General features: G+C 44.3%; 1 protein-coding gene across 1 annotated transcript in view; it reads right to left on the bottom strand.

Moving 5' to 3' along the window:
- Positions 1 to 460: 460 nt before the first annotated feature.
- LOC138299142 (complement C2-like) overlaps positions 461 to 18,963 on the bottom strand; it is a 479,732-nt gene continuing 461,229 nt past the window's right edge. The window contains exons 17-18 of the mRNA XM_069237201.1: positions 3,634 to 3,683; positions 461 to 809 (exon numbers count right to left, since the gene is read on the bottom strand). Of these exons, the coding sequence (XP_069093302.1) occupies positions 612 to 809; positions 3,634 to 3,683 (248 nt within the window). The 3' untranslated portion in view covers positions 461 to 611. The remainder of the gene's footprint in view (positions 810 to 3,633; positions 3,684 to 18,963) is intronic.

Below are 18,963 nucleotides of genomic sequence, written 5' to 3'. Positions count from 1 at the left end.
GAGTAGTCTGACAATTTCTGCTCTAATCCAGCTGCACCGTTTTACTTGGACCTTCAAAAGACTAAAGGATGATGAGTGGAGCTCCAAGCCTCATCTCTGAAGTCACTGAAAGCTTCTATTCAGAAGGACCACTTACTGTTCAGACTCCAGACCGGCTATGAACTTTGATGCTCATATCAGAGAGACAGAGGATCCTTCTGAACCACAATTGGAGAGATGTCCTGTGACAAATGAGGCTCAACACCCTTTGAAACAGTAGCTCCCAATTCTGAACTTTGATGATGCTGCAGAAAACAAACCTGCCACATGCAGGCACCAGGGTGTACATAAACCTAACATAATGCATGACAAACTCAATGAAATTAAAAGATATGAAATAACTTTATAAAAATGTTAATGCATATTTCATTCCAACCAAACTGACACCTGAAACAGTAATAGAAAGTTATCCACGCACGCATATTAATGAAGTGTTTAATAAAAGAACTAAGAAATCATTGTTCACGCTCCTTGCATCCTATGGCAAAGCCAAACTAGAAAATGCCAAGGGAAAGATGCCAACACATGTTCTTTCCATGCTGCCACCGCATTAGGTCCTTATAAAGAGTTCTTTAGTGTTCTGGGCACTCCTCGCTCGCCACTACATCATCGAGAAACGGTAGGTCATCCTTCAGGTGATGTTTTAGCCATGGCTGCACCTCGAAGAGGCTGATGTGGAAATCACGAGGCACAAGATTATTCCTAGGGGGTGGTCTTTCCTTTTGACCGTACTTACAGGCATCGTATACTCCCCAGCTGATAGCGCCTAGCTGGAAAGAAAAGAAAAATTACTTGATGACACAGAAGGAGCTTTGAGACGATCTGGTGTCCCCGCATCTTTCACCATCACAGTTCCATCAGCTTAAACACAGTCGCTTTCTACAAGCAGAACCAATGCACAGATCAACATTTAGTGGCCACTTCCACCTTGGTGGATCTCCCAGTGAGTGGCAGTAGCCCGATAAGTGTGTTGCACAAGCGCCTTTTGTGTTTTAAATGCATTTTTAAACCAGACTAGAGTCCTTCATCGCACACCATGACTCACTAGCTAGATCTTTACATCAGCATTGACGTAGGTTTCTCAGGACACCCACTATAGGCAGATGGGGGACCTGGAGCAAACTGCATCATATTAGCTGGCACATAACAAACAGTTTGGAAGCTACGAAAACTACTCAAGTGTCCATAGAAGATGGTTAACAATGTAACCAGTGGACCACATCTGCACTTACCCATGAGATAACGTGCATCTTAGCCACTAGGCCCCATGACAGTGTAACTAATAGCTCACTTCGCTAAACTCGGACAACAGAACCACTTCTTAAAGTGGTCACTAGACCACGCCTCCACTTATACATTAGACAATATTTCAACTACTAGGCCACATAGTTTAACCAATAGTTTGCTTTTCTAACCACATCACGACCTAATCAATACTTCACCTTTTAATCTAACTAGTAACATGCCTACGGGACCACATGGCAGTTTAACTATTCACTTTTCTAAACTTAAACAACAGACCACATCTTAACTTGGGGCCAGATGTATCAAGCAATTTTGCATTCGCAAATGGTGCGAATCGCAAAATTCATCTGTTTGCGAATGCAAAAATGCCTTTCAAGATGTATGAAAGGCATTCACTGTGCAATTTTAAGCAATCGCAAAAATAGCGAATCCTTAAAACTGCGACCCCATTGAGAGCAAATTGTGATTCCCTAAATAGGAAATCGCAAATAGGAAGATTTCCAAAACACGTGTGTCAAGCATTTCTTAAATGCGAATTGGGCATTTAGGAAATGCAATTACCACCAAATCCAATGTGGTGGTAACCATGTGCAATTTAAAAAAATGCATTATAAATGCATTTTTAAAAACGACATGTAGCGCACACATGTCCGCAAATATTTTTTTAGTGTGCATCAGACGGGGCCTTAGGCCCCCAGCACCCTGGGGTTTGCATTACCTAATTAGCGAATTCCCAACTGGAATTCGCAAATTGGGAAATGCAAAACCGTTCGCACCTATGGGCCTACAGGCTCATAAGGATGAATGGAGTCCCATTCTCTAATTGCGATTCGGTCATAGCGATTGCCAATTTTAAGAAATCGCTATTACCGAATCGCAAATTTAATGCATCCCATTTTGCATTTCTTAAAATTTGCTATTTAAGAACTGCAAACCGGGAGCTTGATACATCTGGCCCATGGTCATTAAACGACATCTACACTTATCCATTAGACAACATTTCAACTTGGCCACTACGGCACTTGGCGATTTAACCACTAGCTTGCTCCTCTAACCAGATCTCAGCCTATCCAATACTAGACTATTTACCTTAACCACTAGGCTACATCCTAACTTGGCTAGTAGACCGCATCTGACCTCAGTTATCCTAACTTTGTCACCAGCTTGTTGCTCAGTTTAACCACCTGCCGTCTTTGCCACCAGCCACATGTAAAACCTAATGGTTTGGGCGTTGTTCCTCTTAGGGTAAAACTGAGATACGATCCATTGGTTTTGTAGATGTCTAATAGTGAAACCTATTCCGTATCTAGTTGCTAATGTTAGTAGACGTGAGTCTGAAAGCAGAGGTAGACTAGTGTGCTTTGTGGCTGGTAAAGGGACAGCACATATAAATGTTGTAAATATTTAGCTAAAATAATGTAAATCTGATGCCAAAAGTTTACAGCTCTAGTCCAAATCGGCTGTTCTCTAACATATATATGCTAGGATCCTGATCCTCAATATGTTTTCATCTGGCACTAAAACAGATCATATAAGCCAAAAATATGGACCCTCTCATCCAGAAATACTCTAAATCCGCCCTTCAATGCTGCATATCCAGTGCTTGAAATGGGAAAATAGAAGTGCAGGTATTCTGTATCAGAGTACCTGCTTGTTTCTGAGAAGTGCCGGTACTCTCCAATGAAAAGTATTATGTTTTTCTTGAGGTGCAGGTACTCTCCTTTACAAAATAAAAAAGTGCTGGTACTCAGTACCGGATAGCACCGGCCCATTTAAAGCACTTACAGCATATCTGATTCTGGTATGCCCTTGACCTGGGATCTGCTGGATCGTAAGGATAATTTGAGACTTGCCCCTGTCACCAAAGGGAAGTGGAATGGGGGAGAGGTTTGAAGGGGGGGGGGATAATGGGGAGGAGTAACATGAAGCAGGCAACTCTACTTTTATGGTCTGAGCTGAGCTTGTACGCTCCTACGTCCATTGGGAGTGCCAATCTATGAAGACAACCAACCAGGAGCTTTTAGATTCCATGTGGTCCTGACCAGTTGAGTTCACCATTCCTCAAGGCTCCAATATCTTTTAAAGGATGACCCCAGATCAGGTGGCCGGAAACGCTGAAGGCACGTAAGACTAACTTCACTCTTGCCTGATGAAGAGATCTCTTGAAAGAGATGACCAGGAGAGAGTGGAGCAGGATACTGACTTCTCATGCACACCAGGGACTGAAAAACATGGCTACTTTAAATGTCAACACCTAGGGCCTTAGGGAGGACTAAAAGTGCATACATCCCTCTCATGGATAGGAGTGGGCATCTTCTGCAAGGCACAATATTCAATCCAGACACAAACCTGGTAATTTCGAAAGGTTTTTGTGATGTAAACTGCTCCTCCAGATTCACCTAGAGAGTGAGGAAAAATACAAAATGTAAGTGCCCAGTTGTATTTTTATCAACATCTCAGTCTTGCAAAGCAGGAGGCAAAAATAAAAATCACAAATAACTTTTGTTCCTCTTTGATCTTAGGTTCCTCAGAAGTTCTGGAGCAGCACTAATCTCTATGGCTGCAATGATCTTTTTTATGTCCTGAAATATAATTTGCAGTCCAGAGATGGCCAGTCCACAGTCCCTACTACAAGGCAGAAGGACTCTCTCACTGTCACTTAGGCCCATATTTATACTTTTTTTAGTGCCGCATTTGCGTCATTGTTTGATGCAAAAGGGCACAAACTTACGAAATACATTTATATTTTGTAAGTTTGCATCAATAAATGACGCAAATGCGGCGCTAAAAAATTATAAATATGGGCCACAATTGTATTTTGAAAGTTTGCGCCGCTTTTGCGTCAAAAAATGACGCAAATGCGGCGCTAAAAAAGTATAAATATGGGCCTTAATTTTTATCGCAGATATGGATAGCATTCAGTATAGACACGATGCTTCTGAAAGGATATTCTCTAGCCAGCTAAAAACCCAATCCCATATTTTGTATCTTAATACATTTGACTGTAAAAATATTCCAATTTAGTAATAGACAACTTGGTTAATAAAAATTGCAAAGGTATATTTTAGATCCACTTTCTACTGTTTGTAAAATTATGAAGCTAAGGTTTAGTTTCTTACCCGTATTGGCAAACCAGGACAAATACAGCACCAGCCCATGGTTGCAAATTTTGTAACCACAACAATGAGACATTTGCACACGTTGTTTGTTGTTGCAAAGTATTACAACCTGGACAGAGAAGGTCATCTCTAATTACACTGAGAATTCGCAATAGTGTGCAGGGAGTAAAGGCTTGTTTCAGTTAAGAGGCTATGTGAAATTTATGTAGGCAATACTGAAATAAATAAATAGTGGGACAGTTCATTGAGTCATCAAATGCTTCTGCTATATTAAAGGATGCTGTTCACCCGTGGCTGATGCCTTTTTTACATCCTGTGAAGAAGGGGGCCATAGCATCTCCTAGGAGATGAAATATTTTGTTGATATCTTTTTTAAATTAATTGTAATTAAGAGAATTAAGGAAAGGAAACAAAGCAGGATTGAAATACTTCACTTTATTAAGAGTTATTGGACAAGTTACTTACCTTTGGTAATGCCTTATCTGGTAGAGACTCTTTCAAACCGCAGATTCCTTTCCTTAGAATTATCCCCAGGCTTCTCACTGGAACCAGAAATTTTTTGGGAGCAGTACCCCTGCATGCTGGTCGGTGGAGTTGTTCGGCTTCGCATGGTGTCTTTGGCGTCATCCACGCATATGATGCGTGCAGTGTCTATATATGCACCATCCCAGCTCGCTGATATCAGTTTCTTTTTGTGTCTTTCCACGCCAGGAGAACAGAGCCACAAAGAACATTGACCAGTGGTATTGAAAACTAGGGCCCTGAAAGGGGTAAAACCCTGTCCCTAGATATCCTTTTGTACACCAGGGAGGATGGGTAGGTCTTTAAGGACTCTGCGCTAGTCAGAGTCTCTACCAGATAAGGCATTACCAAAGTAAGTAACTTGGTTGTCTGATAGAGACTTCTAGCCGCAGATTCCTTATCTTAAAATAGATATCCAAGCAATACCCCCACGTAGGTGAGTCTGCGGAACAAATTCACATCAGAAAGTCCTGCAGGACTGAATGAGCAAAGTGCCCATCCCAACAGACCTGAGACTGTCCCAGGTAGTAGTGCCTGGAGAACATGTGCAGAGAAGGCCATGTTCCTGCCTGGCAGATGTCCAGGACCAGAACTGTGGTTGCAGCTTTAGCTCTGGTGGAGGCATGATAAAGAGTGAAAGTGGAAACACATGTTGGAGACCTTTCAAAAACCTAATTACAACAGGGGATTTGAACATGGATGGCTGATCTGGCAACCACAGAATGCTGAGATAGCAGAAAGATAGCCCTTTAAGGTGCCCAAAGCAGAGCCCTCCTGGGCAAGAGAAAGGATAAACAATTTTGCACCACGATTTCCCTGAGAAGTCAGAATGTCATGCGCATGGCTGCCACAAATCACCACCACTCTTAGGTGCTGGTGAGGTACTGCTAGCTGGCTGAAAGGGTTAGACCGACAGTTGTGTAATTGGACTAAGTTCCCCACAGCCTGGTCGTGCTGCCGCCTCAAATCTAGTAGTCTCATTGGTACAATGAGAGCCAACACGTCAACCTGAGAAAGGGGAGCAGAAAGAGGGCCAACTTGCTTTTATGCACACCGTGCCACACACTTGCCATAGTGGCAGACTTATACCATCTTCAGGGACGCCTGACTGCCAAGATAAAATTACAAACTTCGGGCGGAAGGTCAGAAGCTGTCAACTGTTGCCAGTCAATCTCCACACTTGAAAGCAGAGCGATGACAAGTTGGGGCGGAGGACCCTCCCTTGCTGCTGCAACAGAAGATCTTTCTGAAGAGGCAGCCTTATCGGAGGACCAAGAGTCATGCTCAACAGCTCAGGATAGCAAACTCTCCGAGCCCAGTATGGAGACACAAGGATGACTTGGGCCCAGTCGTTTCTGATCTTCTTGAAAACTCTGGCAGGAGTAGTATGGGCGGAAATGTGCACAGGAGGCCTGAGCTCCACTCAAGATGAAAAGCGTCTCCGAGCAAGAGCTGTCTTGAAAACTCCAGCACACAGAAGTTCTGACATCGCACATTCTCGGCGGTGGCAAACAGATCTAAGGATCTCCCCAACGCTGACAGAGACCTTGAACCGCCTCTGGATGGAGACACCATTTGTAATCCACTAGACATCTTCAGCTGAGTTTGTCTGCCCTGCCACAAGTGGTGGTGCTGTCGCCCCAAATCCAGCAGTCTCGTTCTAATAACGAGAGTACTAGAACACCACTGGAGGCCAAACTCCTCCTGACAAACATCTAAAACCACAAACTTTCAGACATATATGGGATGTTCCTCTGAAACATGCAAGACTTTATGGTGAGAGTGAGGGAAGCACGGGAATGTGACTTGGGCCCACTGGAGGACAAAGAATGGATTGAGGCAGTTGCTGCCCCCTGGGATGTAGCAATTGCATCTCAGTTTTACCTGATCAAACTCAAATTGCTGCATTGCACATAGCTCATCCGAGTTTGGATGTTCAAGATAGGACTGATCCCTGGGGCAATTGTTTATGATGTGACCACCCCAAGGGAGACTTAGGGCCTGATTCCTACTTTGGCGGGCGGCGGTCGCCGCCCGCCAAGCGGGAACCGCCAGAAGACCGTACCACGGTCAAAAGACCGCGGCGGTCATTCTGACTTTCCCGCTGGGCTGACGGGCGACCGCCAAAAGGCCGCCCGCCCAGCGGGAAAGCACCAGCAACGAGGAAGCCGGCTCCGAATGGAGCCGGCGGAGTTGCTGGTGTGCGACGGGTGCAGTTGCACCCGTCGTGATTTTCAGTGTCTGCCAAGCAGACACTGAAAATCTCAATGGGGCCCTGTGAGGGGGCCCCTGCAGTGCCCATGCCAGTGGCATGGGCACTGCAGGGGCCCCCAGGGGCCCCACGACACCCGTTCCCGCCATCCTGTTTCTGGCGGTGAAAACCGCCAGAAACAGGATGGCGGGAAGGGGGTCGGAATCCCCATGGCGGCGCTGCTTGCAGCGCCGCCGTGGAGGATTCCCTGGGGCAGCGGGAAACCGGCGGGAAACCGCCGGCTTCCCTTTTCTGTCAGAATTGCCCCGGAAGCACCGCCAGCCTGTTGGCGGTGTTGGAATCACCCCCTTAATGTATACATTCAGGCAATGCCGTACCCTCTCTACTTTTTAGGACCAGGCACTGGAAACCCTGGAAGGGATATTGGGCTGGAAAATTTCCAGGGACCCCAAGCTAATCTTACTACAGGTCACAGATGGCACTAAGGTGGATAGATATCAAAAGGCACTGCTGTGGTTAGGCTTAGTGATTACTAAACGAGACGTAGCGCAGGAATGGAAAGCCACGACAGCCCAGTCCGTCGCCATATGGGCTAAAGGCACAGACCACTGTATGTACCTAGAACGTCCGATATACCTCGCATGGGGTTCCTCCTAAAATACCACAAAATTTGGAAGGGATGGGCCTTTAGAAGCATCACACTAGAATCGTGCCCGCGCAACCCTGGCCCAAGAGCACAGAACCATACTCCTGCAGAGGAGCATTAGAGTAAATAACTGGGGATTGAACTAAGTGGGATCTCTTGCATGGGGACATGCTATTATAATTCTTTTGTATGTTTTGACATGGCGTAGTAATGTATATTCCACAATGTGTTGTCGTAATTTTGTACTATCTGCTCTTTGTATTGTACTAAATGTGGAGACTGTTTGGTTAAAAAAAAATCAATAAAACGTTTTACAAACAAAATGTAACATAAAACCAATAAACACTATCAAAATTTTGGTATCAGATAATACCTGAGATTTGTAGCCAGAGTTGGGAGTTGAACTAGTAGATTACTTCTGATGCCAATAAAATTCAAGAGTAATTTAACTGCCATCGGGTAAATGATGCAGCTGAAAGCACAATGACAAGAAAAATGTAATTCAATCAGTTGACAACTTGCCCAATCCATGACAGGTGCCATGGAAAGAGACATGACATCAACTGACGTTGCCCAAGCCAAAATGGCTGCTCCATTGATGACACCAAAGTAAAGCGAGTTTATGCTCACAAAGGCACTTAACCTGTGCTGACCCTATGGTAGCTTGGCATAGAGCAGGCAGGCTTAACTTAAGAGGCAATGTATAAAGTATTTGTGCAACATGTCAAACAGTAACCCAGTGAAAACATCACAAAAAGGCTCCACACCAGTGTAGAAGAATAGATCATATTTTTATGAACAAAACAAGCCCTAAATGACAAACATCCAATGAGTAGAGGTCGAGATATGAATTTTTAAAGAATAGATGAAACAGTAGTACCTAAAAGCATAAAACACCAACTGGAGCTATCTAATTGTGCTAGACCGGGACAAATCCAAAGATCAGGCTGACCACAGTAGAGCACGGGTGGGATACAAGGACCAGCCTTGGCCCACTAAAACAGTACCTTAGTTCTTGGATGCATCAACGTCAAAACCGAGATGCAAGGAGCAAAAGGGGGCTATGCATCGGTGTCAATTCCAAAGAGGCAGGCAATGCGTAGGCTCCGAGCATGAAGAGTTAGGTGATACTTTGGCTCTAAGTCGTGTAGATGTAAGCAATGTGTTGGCATTGACGGCGATGCAGTGTCCTCCGTCCTAGCAGCGGTGATGTGTCGCGTTGATGGTGATGCGCCGGTTGTGACTGGTGCAAAAGCATTGATGGGCAGGTTCTGGCAGCTGAAGCACTTTAGACCTACTTCCAAAGGCCCAGGACTGGATTGGCACCACTTGGGAGGGCAAGACTTGCAGCACGCAAAGTGCATGTGCTGTAGGAGATGAGTGAGAAGCTGTTTGTGTCCCTGATACTTCAGAAGAACAGGAGGAAAGCCAGCAAGTCACTCTGGGATCAAGTGAGATGGGTCCAGTCCTTCCGCAGCAGGACACAGGGCAGCAAGAAGCATAGGCAGAACAGCAGAAAATCAGTTCTTCCAGAGCAGCAGGAAGAGCACAGCAGTCCTTCTTCCTGGCAGGGTTCTTCACAGGTCCAGCAGTATACTGAGTTGGTAGAGTCAGAGGTCCAGTACCAAGGTGTGCCTTTGAAGTGGGGGTGACTTCAAAGAAGGGTCTTTGAAGTGCACAGAGATCCTCTCTTCTTGCCCTGGCTCCAGACTCAATACAGGGGGATATGCAGCTCTTTGTGTTGAAACAGGACTCTGCCTATTCAGATGTGTCAGCTCCTCCCTCTCATACTGCCCAGGAGGGTCAATCAGGATGTTGATGGCCCATTAGTAGCAAGCTTCCTTTGTGTGTGGCTGTCTAGTGGGAATGTACAAAGTCGAGCTGTCACCCAGCCCAGATGTGTATTAGAGACAGGTTGCAGGCAGACAGGGCTTAAGAGCAGGAAAATGTCAACTTTCTAGAAGTGGCATTTTTAAAACTTTAACAATAAATCGGACTTTACCATTAAAGGGGATTTATCATTACAATTCCATAGGTACTAAACATGAAATAGCTATTCCTTCCCAATTAGGAATTACAGCTTATTAAATGTGATAAGGAATCCCCAATTTTAACCTATGAGAGAGATAGGCCTCACAGTAGTGATAAAGGAATTTGGGAGTTTTTCACTACCAAGACATGTAAAACTTAAAAGTACATCTCTTGCCTTTTGATCACATAGCACCCCACCCAATAGGCTGCCTAGGACCTACCTTAAGGGTAACTTACATGTAATAAAGGGGAAGTTTAAGGCTTGGCAAGAGGTTTTATATGCCAAGTCAACATGGCAGTGTAACTGCACACATGCTCTTCAATTGGAGGTCTGAAAAGTGGCTAAGGACTACTTGAGTGGGTGGCACAAGCGGTGCTGCAGTCCCACTAGTAGCATTTAATTTACAGTCCCTAGTCACAGGTAGGGCACCTAACTAGGGACTTATAAGTAAATTAAGTCAATTGTGATTGTGGCAATCAAACCATGTTTAGGGGAAAGAACATATGCACCTTAGCACTGGTCAGCAGTGGCCAAGTGATCAAATGGTCAACAATGTGAGGCAACCAGGCAAAATATTTGGGGGAAGACGACCCTAAGGCTTGCAGGTCTAACAGGAACCGCAAGGTGTTGCAACTGCAACAGACAACTGCAATGAAAATGCCAGTGTGCTGGTTCCTCCCCACTTTCAGTTTTATCCGTTTTCATCCACTGAGCACAGATAGGGGGAAAAGGAACTGACCTGACTATAATCTACGGAGCCAAAAGGGGGTTCCCTGCTCCAGTTTAAGGTAGAATCCCGATAAGATCTGAGGAGGTGGGAAAGATCCACTCAGTGTCGGTGTAAAACCCAGTCCAAAGCCAGTCATATAAGGATGTGGCTGGCTCTGCTCCAGGGAAGCTAGAGAAAAACAATGAAGTAAACTGGTGCTGAGGTCAAAGATGAGTTCCTCTGCTCGTTGCCAGTGTAATAATGATGACACATTAAATCCTGAAATGCTTTAGCAAAGATTTTAATGAGGAAGTTGGTAAAGCGACCTCTACCAGCAATCTCCTCGCCAAACTGTTCCATCTCCCTTTACAATAGAAAAAACATTCTTAGAAACTTCAATGCAGAAGTTACTTACTTGATAAAGGTACCACAGTCTTGGTTTTCATTTTTTAAACTTATTAATGTGCAGTCCGATGGTGTCCTGGCTGTGGGTGTGCCAAGATCCACCAGAGAAATTGTGCTTGTGTGCAAGATTAGCAGGGGTGCTGCTCGTCATAGTTTTGTAAATTGTGCAGTTGCTTTTGAAGATGGTGCAGGGCAGCAAGGGGAACTAATGGAGTTCTTTGAATTTGGGTGTGACATGACCATATTTCTTTAGGCCTTGGAATAGATGTGCTGCAGCATGCAGGATGCTCCTAAGGTGTGCCATTGTGAAGCCTAGGACGCCATGGTTAGGTCAATGCCATCATCCAGATGCAAGAGTATGAGGTCTTGGACGGCAGTTTTAAAGGTGCCTTCTGGAATAAATGGAAGACAGAGCTGGTACAGGGCTTATTTGTTTCCTTTTTCGCAGTCTGTTCCTTGAGGGTGAGATTGTCATCGAGGATGCATCCAAGTGACTTGGCATTGGGTGAAAGTTGGGTTTTAAAGCCTTTAAGGATCAACGGATCATGTAACTGGGCCAGGTTTGTACTGTATCTTGTTAACTGTTCTTGGTAAATAAAAGGAATTCTGTCTTAGTTAGGGTGAGCTTCAGGTAGGTGCTAAACATCCTGGTCTGTATGATGTGCAAGCAGGGTTTGAGGCATTGGATGTAGGAGGCAGAGGATACTTTCAAGTAGAGTTGTGTTTCATCTCCATGTTGGGGAATCCTGAAGCTGTTATCTGTGAGTAGAGCACCAAACGGTACTGTGTACAGGTTAAAGATGACCAGAGACAGCAAGGAGCACCATACCAAGTTTAGGTGCCACAAATATTTCCCTAACACAAAGCAAAAACAAACAAAATCAAATAGATGGAAAAACACAAGGAAAACATACCACGTAAAATGCAACATAAAACAATCTCCTAAGACAATGGAACCACTTAAAATATTTGCGACCACAAGAGCACCAAAAACATCATATGTTTGAATTTCATCTGGAATTTTGTGTGGGAGATTCTTTGTTTGATTACTCCTGCAAGCCTGTAGATCTTGACTGAGTTGGTAAGTTTCCAAGTGTCTTGAGTCCAGGTGCACAACATCTTCCTCAGTTGCTCCACAATGCGATTCATCCTGTTATTGTCCCATACTTCTAAACCAGAGTTGGCCACACATGATGCATTTGCTGGGTTTAGACCAGGTCCCCAGAAGGAGATCCAGGAGGGCTTTGTTAAAAGGGAGTAGCGGTTCTGAAGGGGAAACCCCAGTTGCAGCACCTCCGTCAAGACATTAGTCTTGACTGCCATCAAAGGCAATTGAAGGTTAAGGACCTCAGCTGCCCTCTGTAACACCATTGCAAAGGAAGCTCCCTTCTCTGTAGCCACGGTAGGGGGAGAAAGCACACCAGTATCTGGAGAAGTATCCAGTCCACTGGCTTCACCCAGTTCCTCACACCAGTCCATGTTGGGATCTTAATAGGGCTGATATTCCTCAGGGCCCATTGACCCCTCCCATTCTTCTCCAAATCCTAGCCCATAACAATAAGGCTTAGGCTCCGACCTGGAAGGCATGGCTTGAGCCGGTGCTAGAAACTAAGTTGATCGATGCCCCTTCGTCTATGTGTCGGAGTTGGGGATCAGAATGGGGACGGCGCCGCTGGTGGTGCCTGGAGTGTCAACAGTGGGATCAGCGTCAGGGAAAGTCAAGATGGCTTGACAGGCACAGGTCCGGATCTAGGAAAGGCTGCTCTTGGCCCAATTGGAGCGGGGACGGAAGGCGCAGGCGTGGACCCAGAAAGGGCCCTTGCTGACTCCCCATGAGCCGAAGGTGCGCCGGAGGGGTCAGCTCACCCAAAAATGAGGCACATGGCCTCGTAAAACTCCTTAAGTTGGGCGGAGGTTGTTCTAGCTCCTGGAAACTCTGGAAGTTGTGAGATGGGCCAGACACAGGCTCAACCTTGGAGCCAGGTCTCGAATGCCAGCGCTCCCGCATCTCGTTGGTTGACGGACACGGAGAATTCGAAGACCTCTTCAAACTTCTTCCTGTAGCGGTACTTATCCGAATGATCCAACAACTTGGAGTGTGACAAGTATCTTGGAGTCTGCGACCGCTACTGAAACCTTCCTCTCGACCAGGACTTCGAACATCACAGCACTGCATGCCGAGTGACCAGGAGCTTGAGGGATTGCTCCCACAAGGCCTTCAGGTCCATAGCATGGTAGTTGGAACATGAGTTCGGGTCATGGTCGCACTCGAGGTACCATAGGCATACAAGATACGGCTCCGTCACCGACATCGAACGATGACAGGAGACACAGGGCTTGAAGCCAGCCTTCTTGAATGATATACCTTCCACAACAGGAGGTAAAACCTCAAAAACGGCTCCACAATACATTGAAAAAAGAATCACTGCTGGCTGACACAGAAAGAAAAGAACTGATGTCAGTGAGCCTGGGTGGTGCCTATATAGGTACCACGGATGTCATTTCCAGTGCAGACGACAAATATGATGCATGTAGAGCCGATCAACGCCACCTACTGGCACGCAGGGGTACTGCTAAAAAAAATCATCCGGATCCAGTCCAACGCCTGGGGAAATTCTAGGGTAAGGAATCTCCAGCTAGAAGTCCCTATTAGATAATACCCTTACCACCCAAATGCTCCTACCACCCTAGAGCCTATAAATACCCTTACCACCCAAATGCCCTTACCTACCCTAAACTCTAAAAATACCCTTACCACCCTGTTACAAGGTTGCAAGCTATGTTATGGTTAAGTCACTTTGAATTAGGAATGTGGTTAAGTTCCATATTCCAGTCACTGAGCGAGCATTCCAGGGATGATAGTTTGAGAGGGGTACTGGCTAAGGGATTGCTACGCTTAAATTGTAGGGGATGTACTTCAATAAATAATCTCTTCACATACCTCTGGCGTCTTTCAAGAGAAGTGCAAGAATTGGCGATGAGGAGCCAGCACCTACACCTTCATGAGATAACTCTGAACCAGTCACTTTGTTTTGGTATCTGACTGTGGCGATCAGTGGTAAACAGATGCTGACGCTGTGACCAGATGCTACACAGCAAGCGGGAGGATCGACCCACACTGGTACTGTTTTAATTTATTTTTTCACTTGTGGAGAGTACCAGAAGGCACGCTCATGATACTGCGCATGCAGTAACCGTATAGGAGAGCGAGACTGAGCTGACATGCAACCAGATAGACTTGAGAGGAGATAAGTGTTGTGTCTCCCTACCAGTCAATCAGTGCCTTTGCTGCATATGCGGTATGCGTGAGCACCATCTCGGATGGTGCCCCATATGGTGAAACATACACCTTTACTGTTGCCTTTACTCTTGCGTAAGTATTGTACACATGTGGCATCTTCAATTGGGCCCGCATATGGTCATTGATACCAGAACTCAGCAAACCTCATCAGCTGTTTTCCATGTATACATACAACGTCCAGTGATACACACTTCTTTACAGTTGCCTGTAGTTTTGCATGAGTATTGGACATACACTTGTCTGCAATACTGGAACTCTGAAAACGTATCAATTGGTATCACCTCAGGACGTTCGCCTGGACTGCTGTGCGCTACATCGGTAACTCCCACACAAGGTTTGCATCACGATCTGCAAGTCATTATTTATCGGTGATACGCACACCTTTGTACATCGTGGTGTATATTCCCGTCAGTGACTATTTGATATAACAGAGACGGGCAAAAGACAATAATATAATTAGCAGTCCTGCATATACCATTGTATTTACTAGCTTGCTAGTTTTAACTAAGTTGTCATTATGGAGTCTCATAGTGCTATTATTTCACCTCAACTGTTCCTATCACAACCAGGCCCATTATCAGAACAATGGGAACATTGGATAGGTATGTTTGAAACATACCTTGAAGCATTGGATACTATAGAATTCAGTGCAACATAGAAAAAAGTGCTACTTCTAAACGCATTAGGTAAGGAAAGTCAGCATATATTTAAGTAATTGTCAATAGTGACTGAGTCCAATGGCGATCCGATTGAAGATGTGTTTCTTGAATGAGGCGTCTCAAATGTAGGCTTGCAAAAGAGGTAAACGTAGTTATGAATAGGTATACATTTTATACCCACTCACAAGGTGAGGGAGAGTCAATTGATGAGTTTGTTTCCAAATTAAGGGAACTTTTTAAGAAGTGTAAATTTAGAGCAATGACAGATGAACTAGTTTGTGACCAATTAATTGTAAAAGTAAAAAATTCAAGAGCGGTTATGGGCTGTGAAAAATCCATTACTTAAAAATGCCATAGACATCGCTAAAGTTGTAGAGCAATTGGAACTATGCATGAGGGAGTTGAAAAAAAAAGACAACAATTGTAGTGTAGTTTCCAATATAGTAAGGGCAGAACCTGATGTAGGAGTGGTAATCAAGTCAAATTATATTATGGTGAAACCGAAGCAATATGTCAAATCATGCTATTGGTGTAGGAGTAACTTTCACACTGTGGAAAATCGTAAATGTATAGCAATCAACAAAGATTGTAGGAACTGTGAGCGTAGAGGTCACTTTGCGGAAATGTGCAAACAGGAAAGCAAACCCAGGGTGGCTACCGTGAATGAAGAACACATGGTGGAGATACACAGAGATAGAATCCTCAGTGTGGGCAATGCAGAGACTGAACAGGGAAGGGAAAAAAAGGCCTAAAGCGGAATTTCTTATTAAAGGGAAAACAGTGGAGCTTATGATAGACACAGGTTCCATGCATACCATCATTCCCAAGGAAAGGTTTACAAAGAATTGGTCGGGCGTGAACCTGCCTCCCAAAGATATTAATCCTAGAGGATATCAAGGGGAGATTATCAATTTGGTGAGGTACATGGTCACTACTGGGGAATTTGGGAGAAAGATTGTGGGTAAGGTCTACAGAACTGACGATGGACCACCCATATTGGACTGGATGCATCAATACGATCTCAATATAGTTGTAAACATCGGGGTCCAATCAGGTGATGGTATTTTTGGACATCTATTTGTCTGACATTTTAAATGCGGCCCAGGATGTCTTTAGAGAAAAGTTAGGCCATTTGAACGTACGTGTTCACACAATAGTATTGAAGTCAGATGCCATATCTGTCCAACACAAAGTACGAAGGATTCCTCTAGTCGCTCGAGCTGTGGTGAAGGAGATCTTGGAAGAGATGCTTTTAATTAGAGTGATTGAACCCATGGAGAAGTCCAGATGCTTATCTCCCGTAGTAATCACAGAGAAGTATGATGGGAAGTATGGGTTTTGTGTAGACCTCAGTTCTATTAATCAGAATGTAGTAGTAGAGACTTACCCACTGCCAAACATAAATTAATTGATACTGGCTTTGGGGGGGTGGAAAGTATTTTTCTAAACTGGATTTGAAGAATGCTTACCACCAAATCAAACTGAATGAAGAATCCAAACCACTTACAGCTCTTATCACCATGAAGGGCACTCTTCAGTTTACATGGATGCCATTCGTTTTTTGTTCAGCAGCGAGCTTATTCCAAAGGATGATGAATGAGGTGTTCAAAGGTATGACCAACATCCTATGCTTCCAGAACAACATCCTGATTTTTGGTGATTTAATTTAACAACACAATATGGTTCTCAGGCAGTTTTTATACAGACTAGGAGAAGCTGGCCTGTCTCTTTGACAAGCTTCTGGTAGAACAAACAGAATATTTGGGCTACACTATCACCGCAAATGGAGTAAAGCCCAAGGAGAACTTGTTAGATGCAATAAGTTTAGCTCCTTCGCCTATGGCCAAAGATCTCTTGAGGTCTCTTCTAGGCCTCATTGAATATTATGCCAAGTTTGTTCATAGATTTTCTGAGAAGACTGAATGTTTGAGGCTGCTGTTGAAGAAAGGGGCCAGTCTTGTGTGGGGCAGATGAATGGCAGAAATGTTTTGACCTCATAAAAAATAAATTTGTGGTGCTAGAATCTTAACACCTTTTGAAACCAGGTTGAAATCTGTGCTCACTGTTGATGCCAATGCCAATGGCACTGGAGCAGTTCTCTCACATATTCATGGCAAGAATGAGAGAACAGTGGCATCTCCTTCCAGAACATTGATCACCTCTGAGAGAAATTATTTGGTCATAGAACTTGAAGTACTTGCAGCAGCTTGGGGAACCAAGAATTTTACGACTCACCTGTTGGGAACCAAGTTTGTTTTGCGAAAAGACCACAAATCACTGGTAAAGGTTTTACTTCTAGAAGGAGCTGGGGAAGGCTCTGCGAGATTAGCCAGACTTGTGTCTTGTCTTCAAGAGAATTGTTACCCATTGGAGCACATTCATGGGTAGAGGAACTGCCAAGCTGACTGCTTGTTGAGGTTGTTGTTGGACTGGCGTAAAGTGGATGGTCCTGCTTTTTTGGAGAAAGAAAGTGAAGGTGCAGTAGCATCAATACAAGATGTAACAGAGGTTGAGGGCGCAAAGGCTATTACTGTGCAAGAATGGACAAAGGAAATGGAATCTGATTCCATGATGCATGAGGTAAAATGTTTATTCTTGGTAGGTGGTATGAATGGAGAGTTCTTTGGAGCTCTCTGTCAGGCCATATCTCAAGGTCTTGGAGGAACTGCCAGTATTTAATGATATGGTAATAATGAGGGGAGAATAATTTGCCCTTCCTCTTTGGGTTGTAGTCAAAGTTAATAGAGGTGGCACAAGAGGGGCACCTTGGGCACCCCAAAACGAAGAAAGGAGTAAGAGGAGAATGGTGGTGGCTAGGTATGGATGATCAAGTGGATGAGTGGGTGGAAAAGTGTAGTGGACGGTAAAAACAAATTGAGAGTAGGAGCTCCAGCAGACTTAGGACAGATATTTGATCTGGGCAAAGCATGGCACACCTTGTGTCTAGATTTTGTTTTTGGCCCATGAATGAATTGAGAGGTGAACTGGTGGTAATGGATGTACGTACAAAGTGGTTAATAGTCAAGTTTATGAGGGAGATTACTACTAGAGCAAAATGATCTTTAATAAAAGACATAATGCATAAGGAAGTTGTCCTTTTGGTCATCATAACGGATAATGGGCCACAATTGACTTCACAGAAAATGCAAATTTTCTTAGTGTCACATGGCATGAGGCACAATCGTATTTCATTATATAACTCACACAGCAATGGAGTTGTAGAGAGGGTGAATAGAGTGGTTCAGGGTACTATCCAGACGGCTGTGACAAATGGACAGGCGGTAGGGTAAATGATCATGGAGATGGTGTGGGCTTATCGTACAACTGCTCATGGGGTAACAGGTAAAACCCCATTTGAGATGATGCGAGGGGAGAGTGCCAGGAATGAAACTGGTTCCTGCTTGGATGAAGGTGGTAGTGGAACGAAATCAAGAGGGAGGCCTAAGTAGTAGGCTGGGGAAAATAAAGTCTCCAGACATATTAAGGAAAGAGACTGGGTAAAACTTTGTTGTGGTCAGAAAGGTGTAGGTTTGACAAAATTCAGAGGCCCATTCACAGTTTTTCAGTGGTTCTGGATAATGGTGAGAAGTGGAACAATAAGGGTGTAGCCTCATATCAAAAAGGTAGTCAATGTGATGTCAGCAAAAGGGGGCATGGAAGTAGTGCCTTCATGCTGATGCCAAATGAAAGATTTGTGTCATTCTACAAAAGCGTCTAGGTACGCTATGGTGGCTGCCTGAGATAGAGGGGATGTGGATGTGGAAATTCATGAACAACCAAACTGGCCAAAACAATTTGTGGATGAGACAAGAAGTAGGAGGGACCGCCGACCACCTCTTTATTTGAAAGACTACATTCAGTAGAATATGAATTTTCTGATGTATATTTTCTTTCCAGGTTTATGTTTGTTTTATGATACATATGTAAATCTATTTGTTTTATGGGAAAATTGTGATGTATCTGCTTTCTTCTTTGCATTTTTTTGCATCTGTAAAGGAGGAGGATGTGATATAGGCTTGCTAGCTATGTTATGAGTAAATCACTTAGAAATTAGAATTAGAAATGCGGTTAGGT

Source organism: Pleurodeles waltl, chromosome 6 (assembly GCF_031143425.1).
Source record: "Pleurodeles waltl isolate 20211129_DDA chromosome 6, aPleWal1.hap1.20221129, whole genome shotgun sequence".
In the NCBI taxonomy this organism is placed as follows: Eukaryota; Metazoa; Chordata; class Amphibia; order Caudata; family Salamandridae; genus Pleurodeles; species Pleurodeles waltl.
This window is presented reverse-complemented; position numbering and strand designations above follow the sequence as displayed.